At 41.5% G+C, this 26384-nt stretch overlaps 1 protein-coding gene and 1 long non-coding RNA gene across 3 annotated transcripts; one reads left to right on the top strand and one right to left on the bottom strand.

Moving 5' to 3' along the window:
- On the bottom strand, positions 1-5152 carry LOC132249370 (uncharacterized). The gene is made up of 2 exons (XR_009460839.1): positions 4417-5152; positions 1-3583 (listed from the first exon to the last, which is right to left on the bottom strand). It is a non-coding gene; the product is annotated as an uncharacterized LOC132249370 (long non-coding RNA).
- A 111-nt stretch (positions 5153-5263) lies between these two features.
- On the top strand, positions 5264-19346 carry RPP40 (ribonuclease P/MRP subunit p40). 2 transcript variants are annotated; one of them, XM_006259457.4, is made up of 8 exons: positions 5264-5477; positions 7275-7419; positions 9264-9332; positions 10830-10925; positions 12779-12904; positions 14576-14774; positions 16218-16352; positions 17464-19346. In XM_006259457.4, exons 1-8 carry the CDS (start codon positions 5352-5354, stop codon positions 17660-17662), a joined length of 1095 nt encoding a protein of 364 aa, XP_006259519.2. In that variant the 5' UTR covers positions 5264-5351; the 3' UTR covers positions 17663-19346. The 2 variants fall into 2 exon arrangements, with proteins under 2 accessions (XP_006259519.2, XP_059580343.1); XM_059724360.1 differs by lacking the exon at positions 12779-12904.
- The last annotated feature ends 7038 nt before the right edge of the window (positions 19347-26384 follow it).

The following is a 26384-nucleotide window of genomic DNA, read 5'->3' as shown; positions in this document are numbered from 1 at the left end:
GATTTTGTTCATTTTATTCCCCTTAGCTAAAAAATCTACACATTCTGATATATCTGTCTGTTTCTGTGTCATGAAGTGAGCTATAAGGAAATACAAAACAAACCAGCTTTAGAAGCACCACTGACAATAGCTAAGATTAGGCAATTCAAGGCAACTTCCTTCCTGTTCTTTTTCGGTCAACAGTATTTCAGAAAAAACAGGGTCTAGAAGGAAAACTGTTTTGATGGTAGTTTGGAAGCACTGAACAGATTTGAGGTAAACATGGCAAATAAATGTTAAGAATCAGCAGTATTGAATTATATATGTTAACCCTATCTGATTTCTAGTCATAGATAACAAACCAGAATGCAAAGACATTAAAAAGTTCATTTTGTGCTTTACATTGCACCTCAGCTTTGACAAACCAGATCTGGTTTCAAAGCTGAAAAAAATATATGGAAGAAGCTGTTGCCTTCTGACAAGAAACTTTTCCAGATAATGTGAAGACTAGGAATTTCATTCCAAATCCTGTCATCTTTATAGAAAACAGAGTCAGTTCTTCACCAGTGCCAGGAAACATTTCACAAATCCTACCCAACTCCAAGCCATTACTACACTCTGCCTCAAAATGCTACTTCTTGATGACAACCTATAATTTTTTTCAAACACATAAAAACCAAACTGTTGTATTACCTAATTACCCAGATTTTGAGTGGAGACAGCTACCGAGACTGCGGTGAATTTCCAGGGTCTGAGAAATACAAATGATTTCATGTTTAAAATGCCCAATGTCACAATACTTAGAAACCTCACACCTAGCTAAACACAGAAATATAGTAGTCACTGTAAGGAAGTCAACATTTACAACAGTTACCATGCCCTGAGACAGCTTATATTTAAACATGAATACTCTGACATTTTAAAGACTATTGTATACATTGCAAAGGTTTTTTTTAATACACATCACTGAATCTGGTGACAATCAATGTGCGAGTGAGGGATAACAGTGATAGCTTGGCAGTTGCATCAGTCTAAGAATATAGCAATGAAAATTACAGGACTCTACTGAAATGGAGTAAAATATGCTCTGATCACCATCCCTAAAAAAACCCAGCTAGGCTCTGCCAGATACACAGCTCCAAATGGTGTTTGTCCAGACCCTGCCCAACACTTTTATTTTTCATTGAACTTAATTTAGCAACAGCAGAAAGCACTAATCCTCTCATTATTACCCCTCCACAAGATAAGAGCTGCACTGCAAATGAATGAACACTTTTCACTGTTGTGACAGAGCGTAAGTCGACTCATGTTCAAATAACGGTGCAAAGCTCATCTGTTGACACAAGCTTTGCCTGAAGGTCTGCAAATGCTGTATCTATATGCTGATAGTTGAATCTTGCAGCTGCATACTTTATTTAGTTGACACTAATCATCTAATTTTTATATTTTATAAATGACCATGTGAATATCAGCCAGAGGGAAATGAAATGTAACAGGTACATTATTTTCAAATTAGGAGCCTTGTAATTACACATGCAGTTGGCTTATTTGTAGAATTTAAACTACCCTTTAAAAAGGTCACTGAGCCAGTGACTTCCAAACCCTATACCTTAACAAAAATCTAGCAAACTGGAAGTGCTGAACCAATGAGCTCCAAGCAGACGGTGGTTGGCATCACCGCAGAAAGGTGTACTCATAAAGCCAGACACTTTACAGAGATCAGTCTTAGAATCAGCCAAGCAAGCCAGTACTGAGCTAGTGAATTCATAATGGCCTTGCACCTACTATCAAACCAGTAATCTATGGTTCTTCTAGGACACATATTAACCAGCCTCTTCAAATAAATCAGCAAGTAGAGTATAGGCGTGAGCCAGCAATATCAGAGACCAAGGCCTAGATCATAATATAGCTACAGACTGTACCAATGGAGCACAAACATATATGTCGCAGAGGCCTCAGCTTTGATATCGATTTGGCAAGGTAAAATGCTGAGCTACTAACCTTAGGGAGGCATGAGCCTTGACATGAGTTGAAGGTATATCTAAAGAGATGCAAAACTTCACATCAGTTCAAGAGCTATAACTTCTGTGATAGTTACCCAAAATATGTTTGTGGCTTGATATCAGTCCAGGAAGCCAAAAGTGCTGAGCCAGGGATGTCATACAGGCATCTATGGCATGATACCAGCAGGCTAGAGCCATTGAGAGAGCTGATCCTAATCGAGTTTTGTGCCTGGATACCAGCCCAGCACACTACAGTGGTATAGATGGTCAGCTCCCAGAAGCTCACGGTTCGTCCTTAGTCCAGCAAGCTGGAGGTGTTGAGCTAGTCAATTTACAGGAACCCAAAATATTTACATCAGTTCAAGCTATCACTTGGTGAGTGAGCTAATGAAGTCAGACTTGAGCTCTGACATTAGTCCAGCAAACTATATATCAGGTGAGCTAGTGAAATAACAGAGGTCTGACACTTTAGATCCATTTGGAAATGACCTAATTGTATCCTGTCTCTTAAAAACAGTGCAGCAACCAACAGGACTTTTTTTCTTGGCAGCCACCCAATTAGAGAAGTAAGCAATCATTCTCACATAGTCCTACGTGCTGACATGAGATAATAAAAGTTAGATGCTGTGCCATGACCTTCACAGTACTGTGGCTTAACTTTAACTTGATATACTAACATTGCTAAGGTAGCAATCTTACACAAGCTCTTGGTTATTCCTGGAGCAATTGTTGATGGACTATTATAAAACCTGTCTTCTTTCAGACTCAGCATTTACAGCTTCTATTATTTATGTATTGAAAAACTCTGGGAGACATTTGAAGATGAGTTGACTTGGTAGCTGTGATTATGGTCACTTCAGGTAGTTTGTACTAGTCTAAGCTGAAAGAGCAACCAGAATGACAGAAAACAAAGAGATGATGGCTAAGGAAGGAGGAAGAGTAAGTAGAAAAGGAAAAGGCAATTTACACATCCGTCATCTTTAAACAATCTTAGAAAAGTCATAATCATGCCTTCCTATACTACTACGTCTTTGTGGGGTAACTATCTCAGACTAATGTGAAGGCTAGGGTCTCTATGAAGCCTCTAACTCATCAGATATGGCTTAGACTGATGTCAAGGCTCAAGCCTACTTACGATTCAGCATTTCTATCTTGCAAGCCCAGTAAAATAGAAATGCAACATTTTTTAAATCCTGTCAAACTGGATGCATATGAGGAATACTCACAGAGTCTCAATGAGCCCAAATTCATAGATAGCTCAAAGAGTCCCAAAAATTCCCACGAGATTGTGATAACACCTGAGCAGAATCTATGTACTGGCCTGTCTTACAAGTTCTCAACACACTTCACAGTTTTCCAAGGTCCAGATATTTATTTCCTGTGTAGGATTATGAGTTGTCTGCCAAAGGGGCAGGTTGGTAAACTGCCTCCAGCACGTTTGACATCTTGTGGGTTGAGTCTTTACACCTCTAGCAGGGCCCTAACACATCCATTTTCGCTTCACACAGTCAAGATGTCTACATGCTTCAACACATCCCTCATTTGCTCAATATTTCCAAGGACCATCTCTCTCAGGATTCTGACTCTTCTCAGCAGGGCTCCTGAAATAGCAAGGAGAAAACATGCTTCCTAATTGTTCCAGTCATTTTTTCTGGTTCATAGGAGGAATCTTGAGTGGAAGACGTCAATTACCATTTCTTAATTGCTGTCTAGAATACAAGGCATGAGAGTACATGAAGGATGGCTCATTCATTATTAGTGCCTGCCTGAAGTGGCTGGATTAGGGGATATTATATTACTGTACTTACTGGCAGGAAAGGTAACAGCTGACATCCTACACTGATGTCCTGCCACTATCAATGTAGAAAGAGAAGTATCTACATTTAAGAGCGATGAATGAATCTTGTAGGATGTATTAGCAACACAGCTTTCTGTGGATGAGATGATTACCAGTGTGCCTAGGGGTTTCCTATGAGATGTAATGTTGTCAAAGCGTGTGAGAAAGAAAATGATGGAATTTCCTACAGCTTGTACCATTATCGGTGCTCATTGAGTGCGAGTGTGTGTTTGTGATGAGGGTGAGGAATTTCCCATGTGATGGTGTAGGAACCATGCTAGAAATACTTCTACTAATAATGTGCATGGTGTGAAAGGACTACAGCAAATGCAAAATCAATTATTTGATAATATTATCTATCCACAGTGAACTCACATTGTTTGTCTGTAAATAAAATGTTCTAGTGTAAACATAGCATATAGGCAAAGCAACAAAAAACTAGGCCTAACCATGGTATTGATCATGGAAGGAGTTCTACACTTCGTACACCAGTCTCACCCACGTTTTTCTGACACTGTTTTGCATTTGGCTAGGAGATTAACTTCTCTTTCCCTCACACTGATGACACAAAGTTCCTTTAAGTACCATGATACATACATTTTTAAAAAGTTTAACTCTCCATTGCCCAAAACCTTGTGTTTGAACACTCATCCAAAATCTCTTCCAACCATGCAGTTGGTCCAATAGAAGATCTCATTCCACCCCCCACAAAATAGCCTTAACTCTCGAGTGGGACAGGTGATGAATTAACTGTTTAGCAGGCTGCAGTTTCCGTGTTGCTAGCTTCTCTAGTGATTTTCTTCCGACTTGAGAACATTTTGTTTTACTTCCTCAGCTCCTGGAGACAGATGAGGATTTGAAAGTATCTCCTCAGCTTCATCAAGGCTTGTGGTTTTATCACAGCTCTTGCATCCTTTTTCCAAGTCCCCAGCTCCTGGAGTCTAGTGATTACATGAAAAACAGCTTTTTTTTCTTCTTCTTCTTAAAAGGAGATTTCTAATCTCATCAGTAACAAAAACAATGCTTGGGGCCAAGCTCACAGCCAAGATTTGGAAAATAATTAATTTAGACAAATCCATTAGATTGTAGAAGCTTTTCTTGCCCAAATGATGATGCCTCAGTGTTTGCCCCTGACAATTCTGCAAACCAGGAGGAACTAATACTTAGCGGTGTGGAGGGGGACAACACACAAATAATGTTTAAACGGTGCAGGACAACCTCTACATGAGGTTCCTAGCAGGCAGTCACCAGCTGACCATAAGCAGCAGCACTCCACCCTTCCTGCTTCTCCTCTGCCTCTTAACATGAGATGAAGGCAGACTGAGGGCAACACCTTCCCCAGGCAGCACTGAGCATGCGCACACCCCTCAGGCGCCTTCCACCCTGCAAAAGCCGGCCCCGGAAGTAGCTGCAGGGAGGCGGAGGAAAGCCGCCGGAAGTGACTTCACGAGCTTCTTCCGCCAGCCCCGGTTTGGTGACGCGGCTCGGCCCGGCTCCTGATTGCCGGCTGGGGGTTCCGCGCTGGCTGCAGCATGTCGGCGCCGCTGCGGAGGCTCCGCGAGACCCCGCGGCACCTGCTGGTCTGCGAGAGGAGCCACGTGCGGCACGAGCGCTCTCGCCACGCGGCGCGCGTGCGGGGCCACGCCTACAACTGCCGCGTGAGTGCGCCCGGGGGGCGGGGCTTCGCGGCGTGACGTCGCTCCCGGCTCGCCTGGGACTCGTTAGGGAGAGCAATTAAACTATTAATTAATTGATCAATCACACATTAAACCCGAGGGACCCCCACCGGTTAGGTGCAGGGATGCCCTTAATGCTCAGGATGAGACAGTGCCCTGAGCTTTGGGCTGGGTGCTCACCCAGCCTCTCCCCATTTTACAGATGGGAAAACTGAGGCACAAGGTTGTGTGGTCACCAGCTCACACTGCCTGTCTGCTCTTGCTGAGGGAGAGCAACGCATTGTTGTCATTAAACCCCAGGAAGGGTTCCTGTCCCTCTCTTCCTGGGTGCCCTTAATGCCCAGGCTGGGCTGTCCTGCCCAGAGCTTTTGCTTGCGCACTTGGCCCTCTCCCCATTTTACAGGTAGGAAGACTGAGGCTCATCAAGGTCCAAGCCTGCGGCAGAGCTGGGAGACGAGCCAAAAAACCAAACCCAACCCAAACTCAGCACAGGGTTTCTAGCCCAGAGCAAAGCAATCGCCCTCCCTGCCCGGTTGTAACAGGGCAGCAGGGGCACAGAGAGTCTCAGCCAGGGCCCCTGGGGCCGTTTTAGGGGGCGGCACAGCATTAGCACTGCTTGGCGGGCAAGCACCTGCAAGTGGGTGACAAAAATGTCATTGCTCCTTTAAAGCAGCCGAGACTTTGAATTTGATTGTCCAGCTAGGAAATAAGATTTTCCCAGTCTTAGGCTGTGATACCAGTGGCTCAAGGAAATTAATGGGAAACTATTGCTGATATAATTGACTTAAAGCATTTCTATATGTTTTTTCTTATTCTGTTTGGAGCAATTATGTTAGAGCTTGTTTTTATTTGTTGGATGTAATGTGCCTGTCACTTGGTTTTTACGTTGTTTTGTCCCTGCTCTGACATGAATTAAATCACCACTGCTGCCACCTGTTTTGAGTTAATTCCTGTGTGAAATGGAGCAACAGGTTGTCCATATTATCACCACAATAATTCTTTATATACTCTGAAGTCACTGTGTGGAGTTAGTATTGAAACCATGCCTGTGGTGGTTGCTGTAGCCTTGTGAATATGGCATTCACATAATAAAATGGGAGATTAAAACACAGATGCTTTATTTCTTTGAAGTTTTTTTTCTTTAAACACTAGCAAGTATGACAAGTTCAAGATATTGCAGTTGATTTGCCTAACCTTGCTTGGGTGCACTGCATCAGTCTTGATTACACTGCCCACAATATGAAAAGTGCACATTTCTGTAGTTTAAATTCAGGTATCTTCTTTATTTTCTGCTTCTCGACTCCGGTTTTCCCTCCTCCCCCAATTGAGAAAGCTGTTTTTACTTCTGTGTAGTGCTACACGCTATCCCAGCTTCCATGTTTGCTATCTGTTGCAAAGTGGATGTCCACTGATGTTTTCTCCACTGATTCCAGGATTGATTGGTATGCATATTGTTTCATTTAATGTTTTATAAGCATTTTGGAGAAACATCCTCAAGAAATATGCAGTTCCTCAGGGAAAGTCTTTCTGTAATTTATAACTAAGCTTAATCCATTTTTGGCCTGCAGGTTGCAGTGTTTCAAAGTTTCTGACACACAAATCATGTTGCAATGCTACATATGATATGCTGAATGAGGTTTTGAAAATTTGGCACATTAGGGAACCACCCAGATACAAGAACTCTGTGTTTTCTCTCTCTTTCTCCTCCAGCCCTGTTTTAGACCTTTCCTTATGTATGAGTGTAACATCTAATGTGTATTACAAATATGGTCCTAACAGGTGTCATTTTTGATTCCTGAATGTGGCGTGCTTCCAGAACCTCTGAAAAGTGTTACCACAGATATGGGAGAGTACTACCTGGTGAAGAATTTACCCCTTCATGAATTGGTTGCACAGGAATTTATCAGTGCATTTGTAAAGACAGGTAAAGGAGAGCTTAAAACAAATAAGACAAACAAATAAAAAGGTGTCATCTGTTCTTTTAATAATAAAACATGTTTTTGTTAGTTTCTGTGTGGGGTAGTCTTGGTTCTGAAAGTTATTTGTAAGCAGAAAGAGAAAAGTATTCGAGTAGAAATCTGTATCAGTCCCGTCATCTCCCTTTCTTTCTGTTCACTTATATATATACTTGTATAGCTGTCATAATGCAGAGGAAGAGGTTGGTAAAAGAAACAGTAAGAAAAGTGGACAGGGAGAGGAGAGGAGAGTCAGCAAGTCAGTGTGCATTGGCTTTTGTGTAATTGTTTTTCCTTGGGTTTTTTTTTTTTTATGATGGGAGAAAAAGAGACTTCTGTACTTCAGTTAGATTAATAGAGCTTTTTGGCTAGCACCCCGAGACCAGTGCTTGTAAAGGTACACTGTTTCCTGAAAGCATTTATTTTTCTGTCCTTTATAGTACTTTGTCCCTGCACACTTCTATCAGGAATGATCTTGAGAGCCACTAGTTAGAGAGTAATGTTTTAGGTCATTTAAAAGTAAGGATTCCAAGATTTCAGTTATTATTACTTTGTTTTCTTGCCTTAGAGAGTTTTGAGGTAAGAATCATTAAGTGGTTTTACAGATGAATGGGGGACAGTGAGATGTAAAAAGTTCCAGTTTGGGAGATGAGACCCCATTGGGAATAGCAAAAGGTGAACATGTGTAAGACCCATGGCATTTGTCATAAAAAGAAAGGGAAGGAAGACTATTGGCCTCTGTGTTCTAACTCATTTCCATTTGGGTATTCATGATCTGCCAGTGCAGATTTCCCTTATAATTTTAATTGGGTATTAGTTATGGTTTGCTTTGTATTGTGCACTCTTGCAAGGTGGTGTGATTGTGAGATCATGTAATTTACTCTTATCCATATGAGTTTGTAATAAAGTAAGTGTCTGAATCTTTACATAAAAACATCATAGAACTATTACTTGGGAATAAAATCCTCTAGGTCCAAAGAGTGCATAAAAAACTGTGCTTTGAGATGTATTCTTCCCTTACTCCTTTCTCTAACTGTGATCATCAAAGGTGGAAAAATGTGCCTCCTGCTTTTGATGTTCAATCTTCTAAAGAAAAAGTATATCGGTGACACTTCAGCCACTCAAAACACATCTCCATGCTTGTCCACTTAATGCTAAAAATTTCCCTGCGTCTCAAAACTCATTCTTGGAGCAATGTGTGTGTGTATATATTTTTATTTATTTATTTATTTATTTTTTAAATAAGCTGACACAAAAAGACACTGTAGGTGTCCCTCCATTAAAGCTTACTTGCCTGCTAAATTAAGGGTTTTCCTTGCTACTTTTATTGTTGTAAATGCTTCTGATCCTAGCAGTTTTATTGAAATCAGTGGAGATACTCCTGTTTCAAGGTTACAGGATCATCCCCTTAATTTTTAGAACATGAAGCAGATTGTGGCAGGAAAGACTGCAATATACACATAATTGTAATGATATTTTCCTCTTAATTTTTCTGTGTGAGCTGATAGTGAAGAACGGACTGGACTAGTATCTTTTTTCTAAATTGGTAAAAAGAGGCACTTCTGGTTGAATGGCATCTTTCAAGCTTGTGTCTGAAATTAACTTCATCTGTGCTGTGAACTCCTGAAAATAAATGTGATTGTAATTTTTATAGAGGCAATACCATTGTAGTGAGGGAAAATGAATTACCAGCAGTATCTGAAGAGCAACTAGCAGGCTTTATTACCTTGAGAGAAATCTGCCTTAAATATTGCTGGTATATCTTTTCTTAGAGAATTGTGAACTCACAATTTACTGTTTCATTGTATTAAAGGTTCGTGCTATGCTCTTTCATACAACACAAGAATTGATCAAGATAATACTGCTGCTCTACTACCAACGGGTAAGAATCCATGTTGTTTACAATACATAGGGTTTTATGTGATGTTTAGAGTAGCATTGTTGTTTTGTTTTTTAGGGGATGCTGAAAATTGAAAAATATTATACTTTTAACAGATATTTATTAATACATCATTAAAATTAAACATATTTTATACAACAGTTACACCTGACTTTGATGTTTAACTTATTTAATTTCTCTCATTTTGGACAGTGAAGGTCAAGAAAGTTAGTTTAGTTTGTATTTATTTCAGATTGTCAGTACTGCAACCCTTCAGTTGCAAATGCTCCAGAGGATTATTTGTCTGAAAACTTTCCATTGGAGTTAAGCATTTCTGCTGGTCCTAAATCTAATTAAAATCTGCTTTCTACAAATTCTGAAATCTAAACCAAATTTGAATTGACAGTTCCCCTTTAAAACATATTGGTAAGTACAGTTTTAGCATTTCTCAAAATACTTTAAGAAACAGTCCAGTAATACCTCACTCAGAATATTATAATAAAGCTTTTTTCTCAGATACATTTTACATCAGAGAAGATAAGGAAGAACTTTGTTTTGGGTAACTGTTCCAAACCCCTCGTGATACGTGTGTTATCTGATAAATATTATATTGACTACTATAAAAATGTAAATGTATTTATAGACAAATATGTTTTTGATCTCTTGTTAATGTCATAATTGAATTGCAGGAAAGTAACACTTCTTCTCTGAAAGTCATTTAAATTCAGATTCCTCATGTAACCTCTTTCAAACAAGGATTGTGTTACTGTGTGTTTAAACAGCCTCTAAGAAATTGATGACCTGATTCTGCTTGTTTCTTTGTGTGTTACCTTGGTGTAAATATTACAAACAAATACAGTTATTATACAGTCTATCCTTAGTTACTGGGGATGATTGTGGCAACAGTATTATTTATTTTTTGTGTCCAAAGTTCACATTCAGGATTGTGGCTCCATTGTGCTAAATACAGACACAATAAGACACATTCAGTGTTTCAAAGTTTCCACTATATGCACCTAACCTACAAACACTTAAAGCATACATTTAACATTGCTCACGTGAGTAGTTCCATTGAAATCTATTGAACAACATCTGTGCTTAACCACTTCAAGCATGTGTATGTGTAAGTTAGCAAAATTGGATGATAGCTGAATACTGAATTCAACAAATGATTGTAACAAATGGTAGGGAATGAACTTGATAAGGGTATAAGATGGCACAATTACAAAAGGAAGGTGGTGTGCATTACTTAAGAAATGCAATCTTTTGGATTTATGTTTATAAGCCATAAGACATACTGTGATAACCAGCAAGAATCTAGTTATCATTTTCAAGGGTCAACCGGTGTGATCCGTTTAACTGAAACTAAAGGGGCCTAGATTGCATCAGTACTGCAGTGACCCACGGCTAAATTTTATACAGTTTGAAGTTTTCCAAAGACTCACAAGGGAGCTTATTGGAAGACTATTGATATTTTAATACAATTCTTATTGTTTATAGGAAAACTAATTTTATCAGTGGACAAGGATACTTATGAGGAACTTGGACTACAGGGTCGTCCATCTCGGTACTCTGGCAAAAAAATAATGAGATATAGTAAGTACTGTTTACACTAGCAGCATCCATGCCAGTGTCTGCAGAATTCTCTAATATGATGCCAGCCATAATCTTCAGGTCCTGTAAAACTGGTTAATCTCTGAAAGAATAAATATGGGTACTGAGACAATTGAGAGAAATATGTAGGAACTATCCAAGAAACAATGAAGTAAAAATAAGAGTTCAAATGGGAAAAGTGGACTACCTTAATATTTTTAATGTGTGTAAGCCTGTAGATGCCACTTTAAGAAGATTAATTTCTGTGTTCCCTAATTTATTTTGCAATTGCCAGTCTTTTGTATTGTGCAAATGTAGAACTTGGGCATTTTTGCATTTTATGGAATATGTATGATGCCTCTAGGTTTTTGTAGTAAAAATACTAAGGTTCTCTACTTGTTCCATTTGAACTTGCAGAAAGGTTAAAATACTGCAGTGAAGAACCTAAGCCTGAGAGACCTTTTTTTTAAAGGAAAATATGTTACGTGTGTTTGCGACGCCCTTACAATCTTTTTGAAGCAAATTGGTTCTGCTGTACCCCCCATGCCTTGCATAGTGAACACATTGTGAAGTTCTTGGCAGATGCCTTGTAGATGTGCTTAGAGTGTTGTGTTTTATTTCAGTTTCTACCCTTTAATTTCCCTGCCCCCAACTTCCTAAATCTCAAAATGCTACTTATTTCTAGGTAATTACAGACAAAAATTCACTCAAAACCAGATGTACTTTGAAAGTTATCTTCATGAAAACACTTGGTGGCACTATAGTAAATTTTTTTTATAACTCCAATTCATATATCATAAAATGACTGAATAAAAATTCCTCTTTTTAAAAATTCCTTCTTGGACTGGGGCCAGAGGCTCCAAGGAAACGGGGCTGCAACTCTTGCTTACAACTCATCTAACTTCAAGAGGAGGTTAGATGAGCATCTAGCTGGGGTCATCTAGACCCAGCACTCTTTCCTGCCTATGCAGGGGGTCGGACTCGATGATCTATTGAGGTCCCTTCCGACCCTAACATCTATGAACTTTTGCGGATGTTGAAAGCTATAGCATACTTTTTTAAATGCAGTGATTATTGCCTGGAATTCTTTTTAAAAGTACATTTTTGGTGGAACACCCCCTTCCTCTTCTTTCCCTTCTCAAAAGTGAGCTGCATCCACTGTAATGTTAGAAAGCCATCAGCTAAAGCAGTGGTACTCAACATTTTGGCCCTGCAAGCTAGGTGTGTGGTGTGGGGCTGGTCCGTGGGATGGATCCTGAGTGCAGAGTTGGCCTGTGTGTGTGATCCTGCATGCTGGCCTGATCCTGCATGTGGCTCAACCCTGCAGACCAGACCCAGCTGAGGAGTGACCCCATGTGCTGACCCACTGGAGGCTGGCATGATCTAGCACAGGGGTCTGGCTGTGTCTTCTGGCTTCCTGTGGGTTTGGAAACTTGGCAGCAGGAGAGCAGCAATTAAGGCTGCCATTGCTCTCCCACTATCAAATTTCCAGACTCATGGAAAGCCCTGCAAGCCAGATGACATGGCTCTGAGGACTGGATCTTGCCTGTGGACTGGAAGTTGAGCAGCACTGATCTAAACAGTCCTTGATTTTTCTGAACAGTGATAGTCAGGAACAAGCAGAGATATGTTACCAAGGAACAGCATCATTGTCATTTGCACCAAAATTCAGAGAAAAATGTTTACAAAACGAAGGGCCAGAGCTATATTGTTTAGCAGTTTTGAATTTTTTCTCTAAACAGGGGATTGACTTAAAAGAAAAAAAAATACTGTTATAGTATTCTTGTAATGTTTATAGGATATAACTATGTAGAGTGAACTCAGTTGAGTAAAATTTGCCTTTTTATCTGTTACAGTTATAACCATTGACTTAACTGACTCAGCATTTCATTCTGATAGCAAGAAATATAAAAGAGTTCTTTGGGCCTTAAGAGACAAGAAACCTTTGGAATTTGATTTTCTACTGTCCTGGCATCACACAGGTAGTAACAATTAACACTGCCACCAGCAGGTAGCTGTGGACATAAAATTAAATATTCCTAGTGGAAATATTCCTAGCTTCTTAAAAAGCAGCACTAAATGATGTGGTCTCAAAGGTGGAGGGAGAGGAAAAAAATATTGCAAGTGTAGTTTGATGTTTAATATTGACACGGCCACTCTATGTCCAGTATTGACTTTTCTATAAGTGGTGAAAAAACTGACTTGATGGGGGAAAAAGTATTCACAGAAGTTAAGAACTAACAAATATTTCAGTTTAAAAGTGCTGCCACACCATCGCATGAGAATCATAGCTCAGTTGCCTTAGGCCCCCATTCTCCAATGTGGGCTGGGCTGCCTAGTTTGAATTTGTCTCCTATAACTGAGGATTTCCTTCATGCACTGCCTTCCCTCTTGAAGAGGGGAGACATTATGGAACATATACTTCAACCAGGGAATCTGGCTTATATAGGACAACAAGAGTATAAAGCACTGCAGCAACATTTCCAAATTAAAATGTTTCAGTTTTGGGGAGAATTTTTTTTTAGTGACCAAAAATGTTTCCCCAAATGGAAAGTTTTTCTGGAAGAGGATTCTTCCTATTCCCTCTGTTTTGGGGATCTGGTGTATTCCTTTAGCACAGGATGTGAAATGCATACCCCATAGGCCAGATCCAGCTCGCCGATCTCTTTTCTGGTTCTTGGGGCTCCTAGAGGGGTGGGATGAGCAAGAGGTGGAGTATACCACTGAAATCTAGGGTATGGGGATGTGTTTGAGTGGTGGGTTGTGTCAACTTCCACTGGTGCTGTTGCTTGGCCTACCACTGCATCTGCATTTGGCCAGTGAGGAGCCCCACAGTCTGGATCTGGCCCAGGGGGTTGGGTTAGGTTGACACCCCTCCTCTGGCATGTAGAATGCAAACACTCTGAGGCCTCTATAGAGCATCTTGAGGAATGGATTGCAGCTTTTTTTTCCAGAGAGAGGATACTTTATGTCTGAGGTCTTTATGCCTGGATGTTTTATTTTTCAGTGAAGGAGCTCAAAGTGTATGCACAGATGATATTAAATGATCTTTTTCCCATTGCAAATGTTTCTTTAAGTGTATTCATGTATCTTGATGTTTTGGAGGAGAAAAGATCCCAGATTCTCAAAACAAAATGTTAGTAATTGGTGGTATTCTGTTTGTAAGACTACTATCAAAGCCTCCAAATCTGTAATTTGGGAAATGGTCAAATCCTCCATGTACAGTCTCACAGATCAAGAGTGAGCAGAAATGTTTAAGTAAGTTCTCCTTTCAGATCTCTTTTTCTTTGGAAACAACCCATAAATACTTGATGATGATCTCTAATTCAGGTTTAATTTGTACTTGTCCAGTTAAAACTGCCTTAATTGTTTCTCATGGTAAGTATAATTATATATGTATTGCCAACTTGGCTTGCTTAAGGTAACTGGACCTAGAACAATGCTTTGTTTCCAATAAAGGAGGGGGAAGATGAAAACTGTAAGGCTTTGGCACAGGATAAGTAAGCAGCACTAAGCAGTTTAAATTTCAGGGTAACATTGCACAATATCTTCCATTTACAAATACAGGTAGCGGTTTCAGAGTTGTTTGGTATGAAATGGTCCTTTTGTATTGCAATATTATAATAACTTTCTGTGGCATGTGTGTTGTTAAGGTGCTGACGGATCAACATTGATGTCATACTTTTCCAAACATCAAATACAGGCTCATCAGCCAAAAATAACATTCAGCACATTAAGAAATTTGCAATGTCCAGTGCTATGTAGCAATGAACTGCAAGGAAAGCCAGAAGAATCATGCAGTGCACAGGAACTATTTGAATGGCTAGGTGCTGTCTTCAGTAATGTTGAATTGTAAGTATCTGAACTTGTCTCAATCTTAAGTATTCGTTAAAAGTTCACTCCGTGACTTGAATCAATGTAACAATGAATGCACTATTTATAGAAAGGATAGCATGACATTATAGTGAGTTCTTGGTTCAACAGTCAACCTTTGTGATATGTGGATTCAAGTATTGGCTGTCCCTGTGGTGGGGTGTAGAGGTAAGTGCCTGGCATGCCCATGTTTCATGGCATTTGTTAGTTGCCTGCACAGGCCAGGAAGGATTATTTTCCCCTTTCATGAATACTTCATCGGCTTCTGGGTTTTGTTTTTTTTTCCTTTTTGTCACATTCTGCAGCACTGAATGTTGGCTACAGCTAAGGCTGGATATTTGATTGGGAAGTTAGTATTCCTGCCATCATTTAGAAACTTCATAAATTCCTGGCTAGAGGATCTTTGTTTGCTGCTCAGGATTAAACCTGTCACCAAATTTTGGGGACAGAAAGGAATTTTCCCGCCAGATAAGAGTGGGGATTTTGCTATCAGGCAAGGACTTGTAGAGGGTTTTGCCTTGCTTTATGGGAACAGTCTGCAGTGTTTTGGAGCATGGGCCAGAACAGCCTTACTTGGTTTCAAGGCTGACTGGTGTTCCAGGCTGGCTGCCTGTCACTTTTCCCTGCTGACCACAGTGAGGGCAGAGCTCTCTGCCCCCTGGTGTTCTGCAGCTTTCCATTGCCTGGATCCACTATTGGAACAACACTGAGCCTCCACGGGCCAGATCCAATGCCACTGTAGGTCAGATTGGGTCTACGAAGAGATTGGATCTGTTCTGCAAAGGTTTGATGCGGTCTCACTTTTAAGGATAGCCAGCTGATCCAGCTGCCACTCCAGGTGCACGGAGGGTAGCTCTCTGTTCCCTCCCTCCCCCTACCAAATTAGTTGCTCCAAATCTTTGCTTATCACAATTGTTGATGGAAACAGTAAACAGAAGCTACAACTCTCCTTACAGAGCACAGTCATCTGAAATAGCACCCAGAAATCTGCCCACAGCTACAGATGAGTCCCAATGGGCAGCCTGCCTCTAGTAACAGGTTTCTGACCCCTACTCTATGGCATAGGATACAGTCCTCTTAAAATCTTCTAAGCACATTAACCAATTAATTTTCTGCCATTGCTTTAGGAATGCCTTTGTCTCCCCTGTTTTTTCCGTGTTGTAGGGTATTCTTGTTTTCTGGATTCTGTGATGTGCAGGGGTTAGCAATCTTTGGGTCAGTTTTTGCCTGCAAATCAGGGGACTGGACTTAATGGCCTGGGAGACCATTTCCAGTTCTGTGTTCCTGCTTTCTAGCTTGAATGTCTGGGCAGAAGCATTTCAGCCCTTGTTTAGGCACTGCATGTGTAGCATAAGCTGGAAAATGGGAGGCATTAGCACAGGAGGCTTGGCACTACCTTATTCACTTGTGTTCTGTTTTCAGAGACAACAAGTCATTTAGTTTTGTATCAACTTATTGCTGCCCTGAGCCCAGCACAATGATGGACCAAGCTTATTTGTGCACAATCACTGGGTTCATACTTCCAGAGAAGATAATTCAGTTACTGGATCAGCTCTGGTAAGGGACATCAGATGCATGTCATTTTTATAACATTTGCACTTTCTTTAAAGCATGCTTTTGATCTTGAAAATGTTTTACAAATACTCATTTTCCCTGACAACATCAATAAGTAAAGTGTATCATCTCTATTTTTACTTAAAAGAAAAATGAGGCATAATGGTTGAGGCCAGAATGTCATGTAATTTTGGATTTGGGAAGGCCCTGCCTGTGGGGATCAATGTCCTAAGTTTTTCAAAAGTAGAGCACCCACAGCTCGGAAACATCACAGTTCTGAAAATCAGGTCCACAGTATGTCACACTGGGCACTCTGGACAAATCAGGGCCAGAGTTTCAAATCTTACATGGCAAGTCTGACTATGAGGTGGGATTAAAACGTAAAAGCTCTTGGCTGCTTGTCTTTGCTTAAGACCATCGGACAGTGCCTGGCCTTTATTAATATTAGTTTATGATTTGCAGTCTGTTTCCCTTCTGGTGGCAGAAGTCTTAATCTTCTAAAACAGCTTGGCTACATTTTCTTTCCATATGTTTTCTACTCTGGCATTGGATTATTGTGCTATCCCACTTGCAAATAAAGCCAATCCTCAGAAAAGCCGTTTTCTGTTTAAATAACAAATATTTGTAATATTGTGGACAGCCTACAGCCTACAGCTACACATGTCAAGTAGGGCACAATACCTTTTTCATTTTAATTTCGGTCTCATATATCTTTTTTTTTTTTTTTAGCTTTTTAATATCTAAAGAAATTCATAAGTTAAAATACCTTTAAAACAGATTTTTTCTTTTCAATAATTTAATATAAACCAAAATAGACTGTATGATGGACAACCAAAGCGTAAGTGGTCCTGCTGGAAAACCACATCTCTGTGCTTTCCATATGTACCTTCTAAAACGATATATACAAAAAATACATTTTTTTTCCAGTAAAGTATTTGTTATGTTATGGGCATCCCACACTTCTGTAAACAAAATCACTGATTATCTCACTTAGTCATAAATTTTCATTAAGTGGCTTTGTCTGTCTTTAAAGTCATACTCTTCAATGTTGTACTACTTCATGGAACTCACTGTTTTGTTCTAATTAATGATTAACTTTTTTTTATTTCTCCAGTGCTTATTTTGATGACCCCAAACTGGCGCAGTGGGTGACCTTAACTGTGCATGGTTTTGCAGACAGCCCGGTTTCCTGGAGAGAAAATGAACATGGTTTCCAAAAGGGAGGAGAGAACTTGTACAATTTTGTTGTTTTTAGGAGCTTGGACTACTGGCTTCAAATGGCTGTTGGAGCCAATGATGATTGCCCACCTTAACATTCTGCCCACAGGAAATGTTTGATCCAAAAAAGAGTGTAATGATGTCTGATAAGATATGCTTACATGATGATCAGACAACCATTTAACTCTTGAAAGGACAAATATATATCTGTTTATTATTTACCACTTCTTAAATATCATCTACAAAAGAAGACAAGGACCTTTGCTTCTTTATAATGAATGAAGCTTTCCAAAAGGCTTTCAAATTAAAAGAAAGAAAACAAACAATCCCCTCCTGCTTGTTGCTTTACAGTGGAAATTTGAGTTTTGTCCAACCAGGGAGAGTCTTAGGCAGTTAGTGAACTTAGTAGGATTATGACATGACAGATACCAAGATAGTAAAGCCTGCCTGAGAGAAAAGTGATTTTTATATTGATGGATTTTAAATGATTTCCTTTTACCTATTTGTAACTAAAATACTAGGAGCTGAATCTTTAAAGAGCTTTGCACCCATCCCTGCATTGTAAGATCTATAAAAAGCTCCCAGGTTTCATTTTGAGACGTCTAGCTTGTCCAGTGACAGAAACAGAAAAGCAGACTTACTATTCCTGACTGATTTTTTTAAAAAGCAGGGAGAGCTCTTATACACACAGCAGAGCAGAAGCCACAGACTCACTATATTGGGGGGGGGGGGGTTGAGGAGAGCGATCCTTGTCATTTAGCATCAATACAGAAACTTGGTCTTTCAGGAAAGCTACATATAAAAGAAATATTGTGACTCTTATAGATGGGACAGGTGATGTACTAGAACAGGGGTGCCCAAAACAATTCCCAATTTACATGCACTGGGACAGGTGGAGGCAGCATGAAGCCAATGGGGTGCACAGGGCCCAGTCCAGGTGCACAGGGTTGTGGGGGAGGTACGGCCAGATCTGGCCTGTGGAGCTGTGTTATTTGGCCTGTTTTGCTATCCACGGGTCCACAAATCTGGCAGCAAGGAGTGGTGGCAGCAGTTGCCACTCCCCTGCTACCAAATGTCTGAACCCGTGGGGAGCCCTGCGCATTGGATAATACAACTCTGTGCACTCTATTGGGCACACGGAGCACTGCAGAGGCAGCACAGGTTCAATTCCTGTGCACTAGGACAAATGAGACTGATGGCACACAGGGCACAGTCCAAGTGCATGGGGGCAGGGCCTGATCTGGCACCAGGCCATTCATCTGGCCCACCAGGCCCCAAGGTTAGACCACCACTGTTCTAGGATTAAATCCTGACCACAGGGTCCCAGGGAGGAGTCAATGTGAAAACAGCTGTGTAGTCAACAGTAATAGTAAGGCAGTTTGTTTTTCAAGGTCCCAGTCCAGTTTCCATTGAATCTGATGGAATTATTTCCATTATCTTGACTAGGAGGGACTCAAAATTCCAGGTATATACAAATAAAACCACGATGCTTTGCTAAAGTGGAGGTTGCTCACTTAACAACAACAACAACAAAAAAGGTAGACTGATAGTAGAAGTTAAATTGTGGCTGTAGAAAAAAAATGCTAAGAGATCTATCAAGATGACGTAGGTGCACAGTAAAGGAGAGCTTTCAAGGTCAAGAGTTTTTCCTATTAGTATTTTATTGCTTCCACACAGTGCCTGGAGAAGCCTTGTTTACTGGAAGGTATTGTGTGTTCTCTGTACGCTTCTTATTAAATGTGTTTAGTTTAAATAAATTTAATTTACTTTTAAAAACTATTCCACAAACTTCCCATCTTAACTAAAATAACTACACTGTTTTCTAAAAAGTTACCTTCTGTATGCTTTTTTTTTTTATTTTTATTTTTTAAGACCACCAGAAAAGCACTCTGTCCCTGGGATACCAGGAATAGAAATTCCATCTTCCTTTGGGATAAAAAACCTTATAATCAACAAGGGGCCACAGTCTGGGAAAACTGTTGGCCAAGTAGTCTAACAGTAAACATTTAACGCAGTTGGCCCATTTATTGAACTTTACTGGATGTTTAGTTGTTATGCATCAATGCAAACTGCTTCAGTGCTTGGCACAGGCTATGATCACCCTGTTTTTTAATGTTCCCATTGAAGACTCTGTTGTGCAGCATTTCAACTTTCACTTGCTTCAGCTCTCACAGAAGTGACTTAATCCTAGTAAAAAGTGTGCTACTATCTTAAGAGCTGAAGAGATTAGGCATAGGCCTTCCTGGACATAACCTGCAGCAAAAATTCAAACAGAGAAATGTTTTAAGTGTAAAAATTAGATCTTTATGGAAAGTGGCAACGATTCACAGTGTTTAACCATTTATAATGGAAAGTATTTTGTAGTTTTAACTGCTCTGGACTCACCTTTTCTCATAATGATTTTTCCAGTAACTGCTCACAGTGTGCCAGGGACTTTCCAAACAAAAAATATATAAGACTTTGCCCAGAAGAGGTCACTCTTTAAAAAAAATATAAGGGAAGTATGCAGTATGTGCGGTAGTTAAGGCACATCAAAATGCTGTTCACAGAAACTCCAGATCTCCATCAGCCCAATAGCAGAGGTGGGTTTTCAGAAAGAGGTTAAATGCAGATGAACACAGGAGGGATAGTTTGTCAACCAGGTGGATCAGGCTGGCATTGCAACAGAGGTGGTAAAGCAGTGGAGCAGCATTGCAGAGGGCTTAAGAAATGACAGAAAACTTGGAAACAGGCCTCTCAACACTATTGATATGGGCTGGACCTGCCAGTGGGGTCGATTTGGCAAATGGACAGGCCAGCCCCAATGCGACTGTTCAGGGCAGAGGTGGGATAGAGCCCAGCCCCAGTCTGCATGGCAACACCCCTGGCAGGGCCCGATCTAGCCTTGCAGGGCTTGGTAATTTGGTGTCAGTGGATGGGTGGCAGTATTAATTGCAATCATTCTTGTGCTCCCAAATTTTCTGACCCATGGGGAGCCCTGCAAGCCAGATGCCATGGCTCTACCGGTTGGTACTTGAGCACCCCTACTGTAAACCAATGGCCATGGCCACCCTTGGTACTTAGCTGCTCAGAGAAAGAGTCGCTGTGGTACAACTGCTTCCTGCTAGTCTGTGATGCCCTTTCCTTTCCCTGACCTTTTGACTGAAGGGGTAAAAATGCCAGCTGGCACTGTCCACCTCTGAGCCCTATTCCTGAGACCAGCACCAGTTAATGAAGCAGAGAAAGTTCCTGTACAAGAAGCCCTTGTGCTGCCCTTTTAATTTCTCCTTCAAAAGACTCTGCTGTTGCCATTGCCCATTTTTCCCTAGATTGCTACTTATCCTCCTCCTAACCCTGCTTCTTGGTAGTTTCCTAACAGCCTCCTCTGAACCATGCTCAGAGACTGGGTTCCTAGCCTTCCCTTCCCCAGTCCATAGGGAACATCACTAAGCACCAGTCTTCCCCATACCCCTCCTGCACTTTTGTCTTTAGCAGAGTCAGCTGTGTTAACTCAGGCTTTGCTTTTATGGGGAAGGCCAAAGACAATCTTACCCTGCCAAGTAGGCAAGGTTTTAGGCTTTCATAATCACGTGGCAGAGAACCTCTGCCTCCTGGGTAGAAGTGACTCCCCTACCCTACCCCTAAATCACCCAGAAACTATTCTCGCACGAGCAATGCTTCTCTTGGGCTGGGGCAGGCAGAGTTTCAGTTGCCTGTTGGCTAAGCCCTGAGCAGTGTGGAGAAGTCAACATACCTCTAATGGAAAATTCAAGTACACCAACAAGCTGTCCAGCCTCCCACTGGAGATGGGATTGCTGCCACAATGAGGAGACTATGGCCATACTGAAAAGGTATAGTGGGCGTGAAGAGGCTAGTGACACATGGAAGAATTAGGACAGCCGATGAGAAGTGGTAGCTTCACCCCTGGCTCTGCTTCAGATATGAGGAGTAGGGGGAAAAAAAGGGGAGGGGGGAGAGGGAGGGTTTCATAGTTGTTAGGGTCTGGAAGGGACCTTACAGATCATCGGGTCCAGTCCCCCTGCATGTGGGCAGGAAAGACTGCTGGGATCAGAGGGTTGCTCTGGTTCTGGGTTTTGTTCCCACAATCCTTCATTTCACTACAGAGCACTGAGCAGGAAAGTCCACAGGGTTTCTAGAAGCAGCTTGTGTAACAAGGCATAGCTCTGCTCCAGCCACAGTTTTGAGCACTCTTTGAGGTGTCTGATTTCCAGGGACTGCTGGAGGGTGAATCAAACTGAATAGGAAGGCTCGGGCCTGGGTTGAGCTGGTTGCACAAGGAAGGGAAGGGAAAATTTGTCAAGCAGACTTCCAAGGAAGGGCCTGTGCAGCTCATGGGGGGAGCGGGAATGGGCCTCTAAGTTCATGGGCGCCCCGAAGTCCCTGAACTGTGACTCACAGGAAAGAGCTGTGCTTTCCTCTGCTTTTATTCAGACGGGACTAACAGGGCAGCTTAGCTTAGGTGAGGCACCTGACAAACTGCTTGGGGGCTGGGTATGCAGATCTGTGCAGAACAAGAGGAGTGTGTGGCTGGAAGGTAGGAGGACTCTCTTCTCTCTGGAGAGAAGTGACTGGAGTGGAATGAATTAAAGCTGGCATGTATGAAGCAACTGATTAAAATGTGTTATGCAAATGTATGCTAATTAGACTATCCCAGGGTTTTTGTTTGAAGATGCTGGCAGATATGGGCCCTGATATTGGGATTTATAAATGAAAGTGTCATCATTTGATAGGAAAGGGAATTAATTTTAGGGGTCATATGGACTTGCAGTGAGGCTTTGAGGGGGAGACAAAGGTGGTAATCAGGGTGTATGTGAAGACGAGTTTTTGCTGAAGAGGTGGAAAGGCAGGAGCGATTCCAGAGATGCTGCAGAGAAAGTAGAAGCAAAATTAGGTATGCATTGAATATGTGGAGCAAAGAAGAGGGAAGAGTCCAATATAATCTACGGTTTATAGGCCGCATGAATCAGCTGAGGGTGATGACAGAGAAGGCTTAGGAAGGAAATAGAAAGAGTCATATTCAACTTAAATGGGTGGAGAAGTTGAAAGTAAATCCAGAAGAAGTTGAAAGTAGTGGCTGAGCTCCAGGGTGGGAAGGCTAGAAAAACATTAAGGAGTAGGTGAGTTCCCAAATCAGCAGCATGGGGATGGCAGTAGATACTATAGGAGTGAGATTGGGCAAGGAGAGGCTATAGTCGTCTTGTTTGAAATAGGCTATGTGCTCTTGTTTTGCTGTACAGCAAGCTGTAAAGCCTTTGTCATCACCTTTCGATGCCAAAAAATGACTTAAAGTGCAGCCAAAATACTGTTTTGTTACATGCACATGCAGTTATTTAATATTATTATGTGTATTTGTTAGTAATTGCAGCCTTCACTCAAGACAGGGGATCCACTATGCAAGGTGCTGTACAAATCAGTAGTAGGAGACTTTTCCTACTATGAGCATCTGACAGGGAAAATACAGGCATAGAGAAGCAAAGGGGTTCTTGTGCAGTGTCATTACAGGTCAGTGATGGAGCTAGAAGTGGATCTCATATCCACTCCAGTGTCCTTGCTGCTGCCTCTGATATCATTAATCCGCTATTGACAGGTGCACTCAGTTTTATAAACACAAAGCTTGAGTTATCAGGGCAAGATTGAAGTACTTCCCTTCCATGCTAGCTCCTAGAAGAATAAACTTGTTCAAAGTACTGGGGACTACTCTGTCTTTGTGAGTATTAATAGACTAGGAACTACAAGAACTTCAGAGACACCTGCTACAAATGGAGGCCAGCTCTCAGATCACCTCTTCTGGTCTAGACTAAGCTCTCTCAAATGGTTATTGCCCTGTGTACTCATCCTTTTTTTATTCAAAATATGCTTCCAATTGTTCCTAAAAGGATTTTAGTTTGAATTCATTCATTTTGTACATTGGAACTAAAGGCAGGGCTAAAGTGAAATATGAAATTCTTGAGCTTGCCAGCTGGTCAAGAACAATTTAGTGGGCTTGCTTTCTTCCAATATAGGCACATTATAGCTACACAGGTGGTGAGCAGTCTAGCTAGGGATATGCCCTTCGTAAGTCTATTATAGTATGAAAAAACAAAGAGCTAATACAATTTTCCCCATTATTAATATCTGAGGTAACAGCCTACATTCAGTGGAGACCAGCAAACTAGTATTGATTGTCCCCATCTGTATTGTTATAGTTGTACCCAGAGGTTCCAGGTGATCAAAGGGGAATAATGCCTTGATTGTAGGTGGGAAACTTGAGTTTATTCGTAATGTTAATTGAAAGGCAAGAGTTTCTGATCTCAGTCACTGCTTTCTCTTTGCCCAACCTCCTGTCTGGTACTACCACACCAGGCATGCAATTTATAAAAGATGCCATTTAAGGATTCATGTGAAGTGAATGTTTCTTTAGAATAGCATCTCCAATGGTATACACTGAAGCAATTGCAAATCTGGCTTGGACACTAAATAACCTTGCTTTTAGGGGTGGGGGCTGTGAATGATCCAACATATTTCACCCCAGAGCACTTCCAGAAGAAGTCTTCTTTGTCCTGGAAGCAACTAGGAGTTGAAGGCTCTGTGCCCCTCACAGGATTAAACCCATAGAGAGGAAGAAAAACAGTTGGCTATAGGCCTGTTCCTGAGACAGGCTGAATCACTGGAGCTGCTGTTCAAATTCAGCAGGAGTTGTCGGTGCTGGCGGCTCAAAGCATCAGCTGCTTTGGCCCGAAGTTATTTTGCACAGTGTCACCAGCCTTAGGCCAGAACTTCAAAGGTATTTGGGTGCTTAGGGGCAGTTCCATAAGAGGCTTAGGCACTACAACATTCAGCAATGAAGCACCTGGTTTTCAAGCAGCTAAGCTTCCTTGTGGAATGAACACCGTTTGAGTCAGGTGTCCAGGTACCAGATGTGCGAGATCCTAAAATAGGCTTCACAAAAGCCAGCATATTGGGTGGGAAGCCACCTGCTGACAGTGGGTTGTATCTAAAGACATGCCTGTTCTTTGCAACTTACTCTGAGCTATATGGAGATATTTCCCTCTACTTGGGTTTCACAACTGAGTCCCCTCTTGGAGTTAGGTGTGTCATCCTTTTCTTTCAAGGGGGAGGTGGTTTGAATACTCCTTTTTTAATCTAAGAGCTCACTGGGTACAGCTGAGGATGTGAGACCTGGATGAGATTCCATTTTTTGCTTGACGGGGGTTCAACCCACATCTTTGACCTTGCAGGGGAGTGCTGTAAACAGAGGCTATTCTGTATGTGTGATGCGGGATTCCAGCTGTGACCTGTCCCCTCTGTGTGGCCAGCTTCTTAGTTCTGCAGCTGAGAATGGGGCTATAGGTCATACTAGGTCTCTTGGGGATAGTAAGGACCCAATCTGGAAGTGAGGTAGTTCCATGCAGGAAGAGAGAAGCAATGAATGGGTAGCACAGGGTCACTGGCCCATTGTGTGTTGGGGGCAGGTGGTGGGGAGGAAAGGCAAAAGCAAAAGAAGTGGCAAAGGCTTTCACTCTAAAGCAGTGATTCTCAACCCTGGGACACCCTAGGATACCACCAGATCCTTTGAGGTATGCCATGAGGTCAAAGGAGATAAGCAGATAAATTAAACAGATGAGCATTGGCTCAGGTTTGGCCCTACCTGATTCTCCACCTCCACTGTCCCACACATCTGCAAGGAGCATAGCACTGTAATATATAAACTCGTTTTTGAAATTGGGTGCCACTTAATTCACAAGTCATGGAGAGACGCCTCAAGTCCACAAAGGTTGGGAACCACCATTCTAAGGCAGGGTCGTAGAGTTGTCTCACTGTGGTCTCAGTGCGGTGAATATGAGCTTCATATTACTGGCTCAGATTAACTGAACTTGGCACTAATCAGCTGAATCAGAGGGATGAAATGATTGGATATGTTAATGAAAGATGATAAAGGAGACCAATGGACAATGCTTAAAGTAAGACACCGGAAAAAGGCCAAATTAAGAGGTGTGCTTGTAATGGGGATGTTGAACACAGGAATATGCTAACAGGATAAAATATGAACAATATGCTGACTGCAGATACACCAATCCAAAACCAAGGAGTCATCAACTTACTATGTTGTGTTAGAAAATCTTCTCACAGTGATAGAAAAGAGGAAAGAAACTTAATGCAAGCAAACTCAAGGCTATAAGCTGCTTTCAAGAAACAAGGCCAGTTGCTATTGCAAACACCAGCAAAATAAAAAGTTCAGATAACAATGTGGCTATGCAGAACTTTAGACTGAATATAAAAGAAAACTTTAAACAATGCTATAATTCACCACTCTATAAACAGGTGCAACTTTAAAGCACAAAGTATGACAAGCTACCCTAACACTCCATGCCTCCCCACAACTGGGGTGACTCTGGTCTCAGGAAAGCATGGGACCGTTTCCAATGGCTCCACTCCTCCTGGTCCCCCAAAAAGGAGTTAAGCAGAAGAAAGTATAGATGTTCAGTCTCCTGGGAGAAACTCTCCCAGGAGTGATTTAACCCTGATTGTTCCTGGGTTATTTTTCTCCTAAAGCAGTGTGGGGCAGGAGGTGGGTGTGTGGGGTGGTGGTGGGGGGGGAGGCCCAAGCAGCCCCTGGCAGGCTGGAACTCTGCCAGCCTGCAAGGGAAAAGTCACAGTTTTCCTCATTTTTCTCCTTTAAAGGAGAATCTATTTTTAAAGTTTGTTTGTGGCCCTTTCATATAGTCTTGAGACCCACTTTTGGGTTGCAACCCATGGGTTGAGAAATGCTGATCTAGTCCAGACCTTGCTCAAGGCAGGATCATCGCCAACTAAAACACCTCAGCCAAGTGTCTGTCC

Source organism: Alligator mississippiensis, chromosome 3, assembly GCF_030867095.1.
Source record: "Alligator mississippiensis isolate rAllMis1 chromosome 3, rAllMis1, whole genome shotgun sequence".
NCBI lineage: Eukaryota > Metazoa > Chordata > Crocodylia > Alligatoridae > Alligator > Alligator mississippiensis.
This window is presented reverse-complemented; position numbering and strand designations above follow the sequence as displayed.

Coding starts and splice junctions, on each gene's coding strand:
- RPP40 (XM_006259457.4), top strand. CDS start 5,352: ATGTCGGCGCCGCTGCGGAGGCTCCGCGAGACCCCGCGGCACCTGCTG. Junction 5,478..7,274: donor GCCACGCCTACAACTGCCGC/GTGAGTGCGCCC, acceptor TGGTCCTAACAG/GTGTCATTTTTGATTCCTGA. Junction 16,353..17,463: donor CAGTTACTGGATCAGCTCTG/GTAAGGGACATC, acceptor TTATTTCTCCAG/TGCTTATTTTGATGACCCCA.